The sequence below is a fragment of the Sceloporus occidentalis genome, unplaced genomic scaffold, assembly GCF_023333645.1.
Source record: "Sceloporus occidentalis isolate IW3139 unplaced genomic scaffold, rSceOcc1.0.p SCAF_3, whole genome shotgun sequence".
NCBI classification, from domain to species: domain Eukaryota; kingdom Metazoa; phylum Chordata; class Lepidosauria; order Squamata; family Phrynosomatidae; genus Sceloporus; species Sceloporus occidentalis.
In genome coordinates, this window is record NW_028316983.1 from 80381878 (window position 1) to 80398363 (window position 16486).

At 39.4% G+C, this 16486-nt stretch overlaps 1 protein-coding gene across 1 annotated transcript in view; it reads right to left on the reverse strand.

Annotated features, from left to right (window-relative positions):
* The window catches only part of LOC149316305 (low-density lipoprotein receptor-related protein 8-like), a 260752-nt gene that overhangs the window by 87604 nt on the left and 156662 nt on the right, over positions 1–16486 (reverse strand). Inside the window, exon 3 of the mRNA XM_089515186.1 lies at positions 3725–3847. Within this exon, the coding sequence (XP_089371312.1) occupies positions 3725–3847 (123 nt within the window). The remainder of the gene's footprint in view (positions 1–3724; positions 3848–16486) is intronic.

The following is a 16486-nucleotide window of genomic DNA, read 5'->3' on the forward strand; positions in this document are numbered from 1 at the left end:
CAGTCTAAACATAGCTGTTTCAGGCTAGAGAGATTTACAAGCAGGGAATTCTGGGGAAGAAAACTGCTTAGTTAATTTAAATCCATCCAATGGGATAGTGGTCTTGCATTAATAAGACAGCTCTGACAGAAAAGGAGGCAGACTGACATGAGAGCATATAAATATGTTAATGTCACTGCTGAGATGATTACTTTGGTACTACTACATATGGCTGCTAAAATGAAAGCTTTGTTAGAAATTTGTGTGCATCTTTCCATATTAGGGAGGAAGGCAGAACTGACTAGTAGGCTTAAGAAACAAGAGAAAAGAAGATGGATAATTTTATATTCTTCTCTGCACTGAGTACTGGCAAAAACAAGCAAACCACCATTCCTTTTGCTGTCCTTTACTCTAGGGAGTCTATATATGTAGTGTATAGCTTGTAATCCAATGCATGGTGTTCAAATACATTACAATGCACATACAAACATAACAAAAGTGTTTGAAAGGAGAAGGTAATGCTTCACTCTGCTTTGGATATTTTTAATGGAAGACTAGTGAATAAATCAAATGAGTAGAATAAATTTGTGGAAACTGAAGGTGACAGGAAATCATTGGCACCTGTTATTTATTTCTGGAGCCAGCATGGCCAGCCTGTGTTGCAACACAAATCTATGCCAGCTTCTGCATGTCAACTGGACATGCACTTGCCCACCCAGCCAAGTTCTGCTCTTTCCCAACAGCTGAATTGCTATAGCCTGGAAAAGCTTGTTTTCTCTTCTCTATATGGTAATTTTATCTATTCCTCTTTTTAATTGTTATTATCTTAGAATGTACGCCTTGGGCAGGCTTTTATATACTCTTTAATTTTACTGATTTTGTACAGCACTGTGTATAATTACAACGCTTTAGAAATAAAGTTTAATAATAATAATAAGCAATAACGAAACATAACAAATGCTTTCCCCCTCTGCTGCTTCCACCATTACTATCCACAGATACTCCTCACTACCTTTTCTTGCAACTAGATCTTCCCATATCAAGTAGCACACCACGGAATCAGTAGAAGAACTTCATTTTGGAACTCTTTATTTTGTTCAAATTTGGCATGCTTACAATTTGCACACAGGAATTTAGATGTTGAGACAGTTGGCCAGAATTTGAAAAGTTCACTTTTTATGCTACCACACTTAGAATTGCTCAACAAACATGGCCCATGGATTTCTAGCTGGACGATTCTGGCAGCTATAAGTCCCAAAAGTAACTTTTACAAATTCTGCACCAGTCTGTCACAGTTATTACCAGCTCTTACTCTTCTCCACATTTTAAAAATATGTGCTGCTTCGTTTATTCCCTGAGCAAAACCCCAATAACTATTCTGAGCTGCTTTCCTCAAACAAGATGATACTAATCATATTCAAACACACTCTCGCCCTTGTGTATTACCTAATATTTAAGTTCAATTTTCTTTAGGTTAAATCCCCACCTAATTAGCATCAGTGGATATTTAATAATTCTCCACTGTTTCAGATCGATGGGAAATGAATGATCTGTATCAAAGGATGAGAATAACAATGTAGGAAAAAATAATGAAGAAAAGCTGAGGTATTCCTGACACTTACATTAATGCCACATGTGCAAATAAGTCTAGTTTACAGGGGAAATGTAATAAATTTGCTTTCTTGTGACTGTCTGTAAGCATTTTCTACTTTTTTTCCAGGGGAGAGTTGTCAGCTTGCTTTCAATGTGTTGCCCCATAGCAGCTTCATTTATATACTGCTTCATGCTGCCTAAGTAGTCTCTAAGCAGTTCACAACTGTAAGCTAATTGCCCTCAACAATCTGGGTAATCATTTTAGCAACCTCAGAAGGATGCAAGTCTGAGTCGAGCTTAAGCCCCTGGCTGGTATTGAACTCGCAACCTTATGGTTTGTGAGTGAGTGGCTGCAGTAGAGACATTTAACCACTGCACCACCAGGGAGTACAGCTTTAGAAATGCCATGTTTTCTTGCAAAGCTGTGGATTGTAATACAAGTACAATATGAGATCATCATACTGATTTTATCAAGGACACCATGTAAATTAAAAGAGTGCCACTCAAAGCTATTAGAGGTTAGTCTAGACTGGCCAGAATACCCCATACTGCTTCCAGAGTATTCTGCCTCCAGAGCTGCTCTGGATCCAATGATTAACACTCTCTGATCGATCACATGACTGAGTGCCTTGTTGTGACCTCAGAGGGAGTGACAAACACTAATGGCAGCAGCTAACAATAGGGAGGCATGTGTAGACAGCCGACTGGCATTGCTCCACAGTGCTTCAGTTTTTAAAAATCAGTTTAAGGGATGGAATAGGGCAGTTTCAATGCAGAACTGGCCTTACTCCATAAAGACAGTCTACTCTCAATTCAGGGATTTGGCTCTGCGTCATGTAGACAGGTTGCTGTGAAGAGGGGGGTGGAAACTGCTTCATTTGATCTGTGTAGATATGCCCTAGGTCAGTATAAAAATTACTGATCATGGCAGATTTACATCCTAGTTAGAAAATAATACTTTTGGTGCAGGTTAACATTTACATAACATGGAGTAATTGATACCACCCAGAGAAACCACTGGGTCCATAGCACCTAAGCATGGGTTGTGGAAGACTCTTGGGTGAGTTGTCTCAGGGAGATTTAAATCTCAAACTAATCAGCCATTAAGATCAAAATTACCAGCTCTGAATCAGCCTTTGAGAGCAGTTCTGACTGACTGATACAGGAGTTTGATCCCCCCCCCCAAATATAAAACATCTGTCTAAGCACAACAACTTGCTCTATTTTGAATTATAGCAGGATTCTTATCAGAAATTCTCTATCAGTATTCTATGGTGTGTGTGTGGGTCACAATATAATTCACTTGCATTGTCTATAGCTAAAATAGGTCGCACTCAGCATTGCCGATCTATGTAGACACATGTCCCTGTAGACTATATTATATTCTGTAACCATGTAACATAAATAATATTGTTGATGTGGAAGGAGACAGAATGTCTAAAATGTTCAAAAGCCCAACATCAATTTACAGCAGTTCAGTAAAAGAAATTTATTACAATTGGCCCTCCGTATCCATCTGCACCTTGAATATATATATATATATATATATATATATATATCTCAAAAGCAAATCTCAATTTTGCAAGGGTCATCATTTTAAAACACTACTGTATATAATGGGACTTGAGCAGCTGATGCTTTTGTTATCCATAGGGGCTCATGGAACCAAACTCCAGCAGATACCAAGGGCTCGCTGTATAAATTTTGTATACAGATTATTTTTCTTTGTGTCGTTCCTTTTCTGCTGGGTGATCTCTTGATCTGAGATATCTTTTGTTATTTGCCTGAGAGCAGTTTGCCTCTATAAGGAATAACTTATAAAGGACAACCATGCAACATTCAAGAGGTAAATGTTATTGCTCAGTGCCAGGTGAGATGATGTTTGGGCAAAACACATGTAAGAGTCAGATCAGGTTATTGGCTCTCAGCTTGAAGGTTTTAAAAGGGCATCAATAAATGTCCCAGTTCAAGGTGGTGTTGGTGGTGTGGTGGAAGTATATGTGAGTATCTGTGAATGAGTGTGTGTGTGTGTGAGAGAGAGAGACAGAGAGAGAGAGAGAAGGAATAGGAAGAGAGGGAGCATGGGGAGAATATGTTTATTTCGCCACTCTACTTTCCAAACTATTACAAAATTAAATTTCAGAGTACTCACTGCATGTTGCTTCAGATTCATCAGACCCATCTGGGCATTCCTCTTCTCCATCACACTTCCACCTAGATGGAATGCAGTGACCATTGTTGCAGGTAAAATCAGTTTCTGCACAGGTCTTCTTGGCTGAAAGGAGAGAAGATATAAATACATACATACATACATACGTACGTACGTACATACATACATACATACAGTTCAACTGGTCAGAAATTCCTCTCTTTTCAGATTAATCCAAAATTAATCCCAACACTTCCCACATGGAAAAAACTTGTTTCATATTATATCCCAATATTTTGTTCATGTATTGGCACTTCCACAGCATCACCTTTGCCCACAGAGTCCTCCCTTGTGAATAGGAGAATAGCAAGTGAAACACACAGTCACCACATCTATCCATCCATCCATCCACTTCACCAACTGGGACTGGGCCCCACTTCTCACACTAATTTGTTTTGGTGAATGTGGGACAGAAAGAAGATTTGAGTTAAAACAGTATTTGTTTCAGCCATGATCCTCAGCAACTGGTATAGTGAGGTATACTCCCATTGATACTGGAGGTGATATATCCATACCATCTCTAGTATCCATTGATAAATAATCTTATCCACCACAAATTTGCTCAATTTTTTTTTCTAAGCTAGCCAAGTTGGCAGCCATTTCTACACCTTTTGGTATAAATGCATCAGTTTAAGTACACTGTAGCTGCATCTGTACTACAGAATTAATGCAATTTGACATCACTTTAACAGTCATGGCTCAATGCTAAGGAATTCTGGGATTTGTAGTTTTGTGATATATTTAGCCTCTGCAGAGTGATCTGCCACAATAAATTACAAATCCTATGATTCTATAGGGTAGAGTCATGGCAGTCAAACTAGTGTCAAACTGCATTATTTCTGCAGTGCATATGCAGCCTATGTGAAGAACTGCTTTCATCTGTCTGTCCTGAATCTCTCACCATTCAATTTCAATATATGACATCCTATTCCAATATTATGAAAGAGTGAGAAACTGGAAACTACCCAGTTCCACCACACAAGGCATAATTTTATGGCACACTATGATGTCTCCCCCTTTTTCTTTTCCTCCATCCTATTTTTATTTTTAGCTTTATCATTTTGCAAGCGAAACCACAGCAAAAACTGGTAATACATGGAAATAACTTCTTATGCTGTTTCCACATTGCAGAATTAATGCAGTTTGACAGTGCTTTAACTATCATGACTCCAACCTATGCAATCCTGGGATTGGTAATCTGTTGTGGCACCATAGTGCTCTGGCAGAAAAGGCTGAATATCTCACAAAATGACAAATCCCAGAATTGCATAGCATTGAGCCCTGGTAGTTAAAGTGGTGCCAAACTGCACTAATTCTGCAGTGCAAATGTAGCCTATTTTTCCTGCTTTGCTCTATCAGGTCGCCCAAAGCTAACACTGTAAGCCCTTGGTGGTCAGGAAAAGATACTGAAATTGAGCACAAAGTTTTATATATCAGGATATAAATATAATTTTAAAAACACACAGTAAAATGGAGAGCAGTTTACTTCTGGGTTAGTTGTCATGGCTTTATCCAAAAAATCTGAGGAACTGTAAAAGTAGAGAGAACTGAGGGTTGTTTTTAGTAAGAGACCCTCAGCTCTTTCAAAGAATTACACTCCCAGGATTATAAAGTAGTTTATGATTGTTGGGCAGACGTGACAGGCAAGAGATTAAATGAACATGAGCTTAATGTTAGCTAAAAATAGAGCTTAAACCTCTCCGTCCTGAGTGACAAGATATGACAACTCTTGTCAAAACCCACCCACTTAACTTATTTCAGTAACACTAAGAAAAAAACAGAGAGAAGAACAGATAGCATGAAAACACACTGACAATGAATTTGGCCATTTGGTAAAATATTACTGTTGTTACGTCAGCATCAAAGGACAAGCTGCAAAAGGAAGTTATGTCAACAAAGAGGCACACATGCAGGTGAAAAGGGATTTGTGATTTTAATTGTCTGTTCATAAAACAGAGTATTTGCTATGACATCCCACAAAGAAATGTTGTGTATCTTTATTGAACAAAGTATAATTTATACTCAGACAAGCATTCCATGAGAAACAGAGGTTTCCCTTGTACAAAACATATGATGAATTCTAAGTCTTTACCACAGTCAGAAGTGCCTGCTATGTACAGATACAAAGCAACCAGCTGAAAGCCCATGAGTACAATGGCTTGTATTTTGCATTCTTCCATAGATTCACTTCCCTGCCTTTAGGGATATCTTAGCAACATAGCAAGTTGGATTATACTGAGATACACCATCTAGCCTAGGGTTCCCACTGACTGGTAGCAGCAATCCAAGATTTCAAGCAAGACCTCTTTTTATGAAAGCTATGACCTATACTCTTCTAAGGAGTTTATCACATGTTCAGCGAATTTACGTGAATTTGAACTGTGTTCGAACTGACTTCTCATTGCCCCAAAATAGCTTGCCATTGCCCGAAATTGTGTGTGACCACCTCTCACGGAATGTGAAACCACATGATTGCGTTTGGACTGACTTCCCATTGCCCGAAATTTCATGTGATAGTCTATCACGCAATAACACTAAACCCCATGATTGCATTCAGATTGCCATTGGATTATACTTCCAATTTCCCTTGTCTGATAACGTCCCCAGTCTTTCACTTCGTATCTTCTACCAGCCACTCTTCTCTTGATTCCTCATATCACAGTAGGGTTTTGTAGGTAAGAGGCGCCACACATCTTCCTGTTCCTACTGACTTAACCATTTTGACATTAAAGAGGTCCTGGTCTGCCATGAGCTAGGCAACCAAGTACCTAGAGGGTCTAAGGAATTCTTAGAATCTGAATTCCAATGTCCACAAGACTGTAACTCTTATATCCCCTGTACAGCATGAATTTTCAGATGTTACAGGTTTCAGATTCTTTGGAAGGAAAAATGATACTTTAAATCTGAACTGGCACTGGCTTCTTGGTGTTTTTTTAATTCAATCTATATCATTTTATGTAACAAACTACAGAGTATAATGGTCTTTTATTTTATATTTTGACATCCATAATGCTGTGATGTAAATTTGCCTGAGTTAGACAATAGAAAAATTTCAGCATGAAGGAAAAATAAAGGAGAAAAAACAATGCACATATTGGTGGGGTTTTTTTCCATGAACATCCTGACACTGATGACACTGCAGGTTGTATCTTCATCTCAGAGCCAAAGCTACATTTCAAGTAAATGTAAGTGCTGTATAATTCTAGATTTCAAATTGTATACTTTACACTCCATTTTCTAATAGTCGCCATGTTCCAATTTCTCCTTCAGGATATACTGATGATGGCAATTACTATATAATATCGCATTATCATCTAACAGCCTTCTTAAAGTATGTGGACAACAAGTGTGCAAATTCTGTTTGATTTCTTTTTAGCTTTCAGCAACTATCTTTTTACTGCAGCATTCAACAAAGAGGTTCCCATGTGTCTGCTCCTAACCTGCCACTGCTAGAGCCATTTATCCACCATGGCATGACAGAGGCATCTCTTTATCAATCTACTAACTTTGCCGAGCCAGGTGTCTTGGAGGCAAGGGGCTCCTGACAGCATCAGGCTCTGTCAGCATTCCTGAGTGATGGAGATATGCAGCTCCTTCATCCACACAAACCTGCAGGCAGCAGATGGTGTCACTGATTGCTTTGTTCCCTCCACACTGTTCTCTGGAAGCAAAATTAATTTATTATCAGGAGCCACAAAGGGGAGAAAGCTAAAACACATTGTTGACAATGACCCACAGGGTAACATTTGGGAGGTGTTAATATCCCCAGTGTGTATCCTCACAATCAGAGGATCTGAAGCATCTCCTTCCTTGCAATGTCATATGTGCCAATCCAACATGTGCAGATTAAACTACAGGGATGAACACTGCGCTGCTAAGTAAACTTACGCAGGAGGTCTGGTATTCTGTGCCAGATTAATAGGGGAAAAGAAATCCATATGGATTTTCATCTCCATTGAAACCATCTAAATAGCTTTAAAGGATACTGCTGAGAGACATAAAACTCCAGGGCTGTAATTATTCCTAATGCAAAAGAGTTCAGGGATCTTGAAATGTGAACACACGCCCAATGTGCAAATCCCTTTCTTAATTAAAACAAACATATTAAAACAAATGCAGCAGCATATGATTAACCTTGAAGGATTTTATACAGCCAATTTTATTTGTCCGCAAGTCACTTCCATATCATGAAACACAAGGTTTCTCTGGAGAAAGGGTAGGCTAGTGGCAGAACAATGCTCCAGTGTCATCCCTTCATTATTAATTATTACTAGTTATCACTGTTGCTCATTTGGTATGAAGTGCTTTACCATAATTATCTAACTTATTTGTACAACGAAGCCTAGAAAGTTGGGAAGCTCAGCATAGGTCAACTGGCTTTCAGCCAGTTCTCAAGAAATCATAATCTAACAAACAAAAACTCGTTTTTTCCCTGCTGAAGGGCTTCACAGTGGAGGGGAAGGGGCAATCTCCACAGATCAGTATAAATAACAATATCTATTCCTCTTAGAAAGTAAAATGGACTAAGTGTGTGTTTATGTGTGTAAGAAATCTACAATATATTATTCAAGGATGGTGAATGTCTTTTTTAAAAAACAGTCAAGACAAGAAACAAAAGAAGTCAATCTGAAATTCATTTGCTTGGCTCGCTTTAGTTGTTTCATCTCAGCCTACTGTAGTTTGAATGAGCAATATATCAAGCAACAATGAAGGGAAAGACACCAAGGTTAGCCATCACAGAAACTTAGATTCAAAGGGAAAATGACACCTGGCCTGGACAAGGCATATATTTATATACAGCCAGCCCTCCTTATTCATGGACTTTTTATCCACAACTTCAAACATCCATGGCTTCAAAATATTTTCTAAAAACATAAATTCTAAGAATCAAACCTTGATTTTGCCATTTTATATAAGAAGCACCATTTTACTATGTCATTGTATTTAATGGGATTTGAACATCCATGGATTTTGGTATCCATGTGGTTCCTGGAACAGTGGATATCAAGGGCCCACTGTATTATTCTCTGTGTGCATATGTAAAAACACACATGCGCACACAAATGTCTGAATGCTCTAAAGTGCTTCATGTACATTTATGGAGTCTATACACACATAAACAGACATACGCACATATACACATCAGCTCTATAAAGACTAATGTTATTATTCCCAAATTACTGAGGAGGAGGACTTGGACTAAATCATCAATTATTACAGACTGAAAGATCCTACATATCAACAGAAAGGGAACAGGGGTGACACCTCTGCCAGCAGTCAGTTCCTGGATCTGTCTCCATTCTGCATCTTCTTTCTGGAAGAAAGGGTCTGGAACCTGAACTGCTAGAAGAGAGTGCTATAAACATCTCTTCATATTCCTAATGAATTGTACTTCTTGAGAATGTTTACTGCAAAATACTTTGGGAACCAACTCTGACTGAAAAGTAGGATATAAATACCTGTATGTGTATGTATGTGTCTTCAAGTCACCTGTCAACTTATGGTGACTTCATGACATTCATGGGGTTTTCTTGGGCATGAAATACTCACGGGTGATTTTGCCAGTTCCTGACTCTGAAAAATAGCCTACAGCATTTGGAATTCCTTGGTGGCCTCCCATCCAAATACTAGGCAGGGCTGACCCTGGTTCACTTCCAAGATCAGAAGGGATCTGGTGCCTTTAGGGTATTTAGGTCAAGGACATAAATACAACTAACTAATTATTAAAAATACAGCAGGAAGGATTAGATGGAGTAGAGTGGTTTGCTTAAGGCAGCCTAGTAAGAACACAAGATGAGACCTGAACTGGAGGATGTCAGCTGATGCTCTTGGGCAGACTTCATCAACCTGGTGCCTTCTGAATATATTGGATTACAATTCCCATCATTCCCAGCTAGCATTGGCCATGGGAGCAATAATCCAACACTTCTAGATAATACCCAGTTAAGAAAGGCTGTTGGAAGCATTACACCAGCTCACTACAATAAATTATCCTCCTACTGTATCCCTCTAAGGGTGGGGATTCTGTGTCCCTACAGCTGCTTTTGGAGTACAAGTTTTATTACCCTAGTCAACACAGGCAAAGGTGATATGATAGCCCTGCTTAAGTATTTGCAGGGGTGTCACATTGAGGATGGAGCAAGCTTGATTTCTGCTGCCCCAGAGACTAGAACATGGAACAATGGATGCAAGCTACAGGAAAAGAAATTCCAGCTCAACATTAGGAGGAACTTCCTGACAGTAAGAGCTGTTTGACAGTGGAACAAACTCCCTCGGAGTGTAGTGGAATGTCCTTCTTTGGAAGTCTTTAAGCAGAGGCTGGATGGCCATCTGTCGGAGATACTTTGATTATGAGTTCCTGCATGGCAGGGAGTTGGACTAGATGGCCCTTGTGGTCTCTTCCAACTCTATGATTCTAGGTGATGAATGCTGGAAGTTGTGAGCCAAGAGCATCAGAAAGACTACATGAGTCACATCCCTGCTCAACTTTCATCTCAAGCCCAGTAGAATATATTTTCATGTTTTCAGATGTGTCTTTTTCTTAATATCACATTTTATTCATTTCCCTGTGAGCTACAGCAGATAATCATTATACCCATTTTGTGGATAGGGGAAAAATAGCAGCTAAGAGACATCAATCAGCCCAAGGTCATTTAGGATGGTGACAAAGTACAAATTGCTGGAGTTCTTCTATCTTCCTATGTCACAAAAATCAAGTAGAGCAGGAGAAAAACTTTCAGGGTATACAGAACTATGGATGATACAATGTGACAGAGTCACTTTGATTTAGCTGTTACTTATTACTAAAGAAACCTCTCTGTGTTAGAAACTCCCCAAAGCAATTGTTCAGCAATTCAACCATGCTATTCCCATTCAATCCCCCCACCTGTACAAAAAGTACTTTAAGCTGCTGTTGTGCCTGTTGCTAATATTCAGCAGTACAACACAATATCTGACGCAGAGCATATTAATCCTCTCTAACTAACATGTCTGAGTCTTGTGGAAGCCACCACTGATAGGAAAGCTGCACCAAGATCCCATTTCACTAGGACTGCTAGATAAAACATTATTTTTATAATTACTGATGTTCAAACAAGAAGAGAATATAAGAGCATTTTCAAGGGGACTCAGAAAAGCAAATAGTGGGTGATTTGAACAATATTTGATGTGGCAGTTATTACAAGGCAGTACACAAATAAGAACCTCTTGTAATGATTTTTTTTGGTCTAGCTTTTGCAGTGTAAAAAGGTAAAGGTAGTCCCTTGATATGAATGTCTAGTTGTAACCAACTGTAGGGGGTGGTGCTAATTTCTGTTACTAAGCCGAAGAGCCAGCGTTGTCCAAATATGACTCAGGGGTCCATGACTGCACCAAAAGCTGTTACCTTCCCACCATCCCAATCACTAGTGGTGACCATACATTTCAATCTGGCAAACAGTGGGAAACCGTCCGCTGTACTCCTCCATGGGGGGGGGGGGCAGAATGAAGATTAAAAAAAGAAAAAGCTACCAACAGTGCAACTATGTAGTGTGCACCTCTTCAAAAATGTCAACAGCCAAGAAATGTTCAGCCAGGATGAGAGTGTGAAAGAAGACAGTTTCACCTGACAAGATGATGGAGATGCAAGCTAAGATTGATGAAAAAAGGAAAGCCCTTGAACCCAAGCTTGATATGGAAGAGGAAGAAATAAATAAAGCCGAGGCAGAGCCTTAAAAGAGGGAGAAAGGCCTAATTGAAGCACAGCAAGAATATCAGTCTCTGCTGAAGGAGCTGTGAACCTTGGGGGGGAAAGAGATTGTGGGAGGTGTAGCTGAACCAAAGGAGCAGGGGAAGCTTCTAGAAGAGCTCAAAAAACATGCACATGGACAGTGAAGAGAAGCTAGTCTTGGTCAAAGGAAGGTATGGTGACCTTCTGAGGAGAAATCTGATGCTGCTTTGGAAGTTAAAGGGGAGATGAAAAAAGCAAATTCTCTGGGGGATACACAGAATCTGCCCCCCAGTACAGAGGAGAAGATGAGCAAGGCTACTGAAGACTCCAAGGAGGGGCAGGAGAGCATGAAAGAAAAGACCATAGTATGGAAATATTGTGCCTGGTCCCCACATGGAAGCCTCTCAAAACAAAAGTTTGCAATGCGGACAAGGAGCAAGTGGAGGAGAACCAAAACAGAGCATGGGAAGGATTTTTAAAAAGGGGAGCTCACGTGGGGAAGCTCCGGCGCAATCCCTGGTGGCTGGCTGTCATTGTTAAGCAGAGGGTGACATTCAAACACCCTGCGTCTCCCAAGAAGAGGTTTGGCACTAAAGACTTTCCAGAGGACCACCACATCTTGCAAAATGCTGTGCAGAACATCCTGGATGGGGAGCTACTGAAAGTTACCTGTACCTGAGGACCATGTAGCACAGTGAGTTGGTAAAGTAGACTGGCATCGTCCCTGACATTATTGTATAAGATTTCCTGGAGTTCAATTGTGTCACTGCTCATTTCTAGGTGGGTCTGCTACTGTACACCCTCAGTCTTGCAAAGTCTTTCCACATTGACTCTTAATCTGTTATTGTTGCAGTTGTGTGTTTTTTTTAAATAGAACTGGTATGTTTGTAAAAAAAAAACCCTTACAATTAAAAAAAGGTCAACAGTGTTGTCTGGTTTGATACGAGTTGCTATATTCACCTCATCTACCATTCCTCTCTTGTTAACTTGCCACACTTAGTAGAGCCAGTTCAAAAATTGTTACATGGTCAAATTCCCTTAAAAGAAAAAGAAGGGTGAACACTGAGCTTTCTACATCCTACCATATGAGCCTATCCAGAATTTGAAATCTTCAGCGCAGGTCCTGTTGTATCTTGGTGAGTTAGGATAGTAGGTACACAAGAGAGCTTGTCTGGTGCAGCATCTTGATTATAGAACTCCATCACAGAGGGAAGTCAGATTGGCTACTATGCTTCTGGCTGGCAGCAAAATTATACTGTTTTCTGTGGTTTTTGATCCTTAAGACTGATTTTAAAGTTGGCTTATAAAATTGTTTTTGATCTGTTTGAACAAATGTTTTATCTTTTTGTTATACATTGCGTTGGGAACCCTGGTGGGGTTATAGAATTAAAAGCTCACTAGATAGCTAGAAAGACAGACAGGAGGAGGGAGGGAGTGTATTGTAGTAAAAGCATACTTACTAGCTGTGGCTATAACAAAATTATAAAAGAAGAATACATCCTGAGAGTTTATTTCATCCCATATTTCAAGACCCTATCAAACAGACATGAATTTTGTCAGATGGGTGTCTTAGCGGGCTTTCAAAGCAATAACAGAGGACAGAAATCTGTGCCATTGTGCTTCTGATTTCCGAATTGGTGGGGAAGGGCAGCTCCTTTTGTTTAATGATTTAAATGCAGAGGGAAGAGAAAGAGAAAGGGAGCTTCACTATATAAATGGCTGTTTTAAAGGCAGCCATCTGTTCTAGTTTTTACGGGCTCATTCAACAAGGCAATGCCAAATCCTGCAAGCTGTAACAGTTCTACTGCAATCAGCCATGGATAGTTTTAGTGGCAACTGAAAGAACATAATATAAAGAATGCTATCAACCTAGCAAGCAAGTAAGATCACCATCAAGTTTGATGTGGAGAAGATATCTGGCGAATATATTCTGACAATTGAGGAGAAAAATGACCAGCACATGCTTGATAAAACAGAGAGCAAAAGCAGGCATTTCCACCAGTAAATGAAATTTGTCTTGAGGAAAGCCTGAGGGAAAGAAGCATAGACTGCTTCAGGAAATGAGTAGCTAAAAGGGGTCAAGCCAAGTCACTCCCGCAGAGAAACCTAAGAACTAGATTGCAGGAGCCCAATGATATAGACTAAGGTTTTCTGACAAGATCTAACATTACCTGTCAAAGAATCCCAGAGCATGTTATTGTCACCTAACCCTAAGATCAACAGATGTTGATCCAGCAGTTGGTTTAGCATCTTCTGGAAATAGTGTCAGGGCCTGTGCTAAGCAACCATTTAGGCTTGATTTTTGACCCATGCCATATCCTTCTCCAAAAGCTCAACTAGAAAGATGATAAAATGAGTTTACACAGGCTGTTTAAAAAAAAACCCTGCAGAACTTGATCCTTGAAGGCATAAAAACACTGCAGCAGGTTGACAAGACCTATAAATTAATATGCCAGTCTTTGCTTATCCAAACATTTGTGTGTCCCCCAAGCAAAATGAGCATGCCTAGTCCTTGCTCAGAGTTTAACATATGCCTTGAAAATAACTGGAAAACTCCATGGGAATTGGAATGTAATATACAAAATGCTCAGGGCTCGCTTCTCAAATTGAGGGTTTGTGCACACTTTATGTACATATTTGTCTGGAATCTTCATGCCAAAATTGCAAAAGCATTTCATGGGATATGGTTATGGGTGTTATGTTACTGCTGGAATGTATCAAGAGATACTCAACAGAAAATATGAAGACTACTAGGAGACCCATGCAGAATTTACACCAAGTGTTTCATGCCACTGCAAGTAATTAAACACAAGTACTTAATTCTCAAGCTGGACAAAAACTCAGAAGGCAGGGAACAGGTACAGTCTAAGGCCTGTTACAGACAGCCAAAATAAAGCTGCTTCGAGTCACAGTGGAGGTATGGTGTTTCAATGATACATGCGTCCTAAGAGTCCAGAAGTCGCACCAAAGCCACACTCCAGCCCTAAGGACTAGAGCGTGGCTTTGGTGTGGCTTCTGGACTCTTAGGACATATGCATCATTGAAACACCATACCTTCACTGTGACTCGAAGCAGCTTTATTTTGGCTGTTTGTAACAGACCCAAGTAAAAATACTCAGAAGTCAGAAATTAGAAGTCAAAATCTAACTCCAGATGTTATTGTCTTCTATATGCATCCGCTAACATTTGGAGACTGCAGAAATATATGAACTCAATAGAAGTATAGAAGTGTCTTTTAAATATTAATTTTACAGACTTTGCATTTTAATGTTAATGGGGTGGGGTGCATGTGCTGAAACAGTTATTCATACACAGAGATATCAATCCACTAGGGAAAAAACATTCCGTTTTTAATTTAGCACAGGAAATTCTTTTTGAAAACCACTAATTGCAACTTTTATAGACTACTTGAGGATGAGCTGGATATCTGGATTTAAGGAAACAAAGTTTCTTTCCTAAAGCCCTGCACAGGAGAAAGTCTCAATTCATTCCAGTTGTTTGGACATTTGTTGTTAATTGATCTTTAGTCAACCCTGACTCATGATGACCCTATGGATGAGACATTTCCAAGACTCTCCGTCCTCCACTGCTTTGCCTAGATCCTCTAAATTCAAACCCATGACCTCCCTAATTGAGTCTACCCATGTAGCATATGGTCTTTTTCTCTTTCTACTTCCCTCCACCTTTCTCAGTATTATTGTCTTTTCTCGTGCGTTATCCCTTCTTCATGGCCAAAGTACAACAGCCTCAGTTTGATCATCTTGGCTTCCAGGGAGATTTCAGGCTTGAGCTGTTCAAAGACCCATTTGCTTGTCTTTTTGGCTGTACACTATCCTCAGGACTCTTCTCCAGCAGCACATCTCAAATGAATTGATTTTCTTCTTATTTTCCTTCTTCACTGTCTAGCTTTCACATCTATACATGGTGATTGGGAATACAATGGTTTGGAAGATTCCAACTTTATTGCTCACTTTTATATCTTTATTCTTCAGAATCATTTCTAGTTCTTTCATCCTAGACTTCTGATTTTTTGACTGCAGTCTCCTTCCTGATTGATGCAAAGTTTGGGAACTATTTTACTATTTTGATTTCCTCATTGTAATATGTGTCAATTCATACAATAAAAACGTGGGCTTTACTGGACCATCACCAAGGATATCTTCTAATATGAAGTGTGTGCAAAGTAAAATTTGAAGGCAAGCATTTGGTCAAAAAAGTTGTCCTAGGGTGTAATCTCAAATGGATTGGCAGTTCCCATCAGTCTTATCCAACATATCTAATGACATCCAGAAAGAATACATTCTTCATCCTTGGGTTACAGCAATCCAAATGTCCAATTGTTGTCTTCCAAATTTGGTTGTAAAGATTTCTTTTAAATTTTCTTTAAGTGGTAGGCTAAATATATTCACACAAAATATGCAAAAATCTGCATAGCTCGAAGATACAAAGTATTGTGCACAGAATTCATTATTTCCAAAAGTACAGAAGTAGTTTATTTATTTTTTTAACTGGAATATCTGAGAAACGCAATACTGGTTCTGTGAGCAGATTTGTAATTAGTAGCCAAATAGGAAATGTGTTGTTAGACTAAGGCCTGTTACAGACTGCCAAAATAAAGCTGCTTCAGGTCTCTTTGGAGGTATGCTATTTAAATGATGCATGGGTCCTAAGAGTCCGGAGGTCGCGCCAAAGCCACACTCCATTCCTAAGCATTGGAGTGCAGCTTTGGTGCAGCTTCCGGATTCTTAGGATGCATGCATCATTTAAACAGCATACCTCCAAAGAGACCCGAAGCAGCTTTATTTTGGCAGTCTGTAACAGGCCTAAGTATGGAGCAGAAATGAAATGTTTCAATCATTGATATAAATCAACGTAGGTACTTTGCTGCTGGGGGGCAAGGGAAAAATAAAAAATCTTTATTGCTCCTACATTTTAACAGAGGAGACTTTTCTGTATTAGAAATTAATTCTATTATACAATAGCTTAATATATACTGT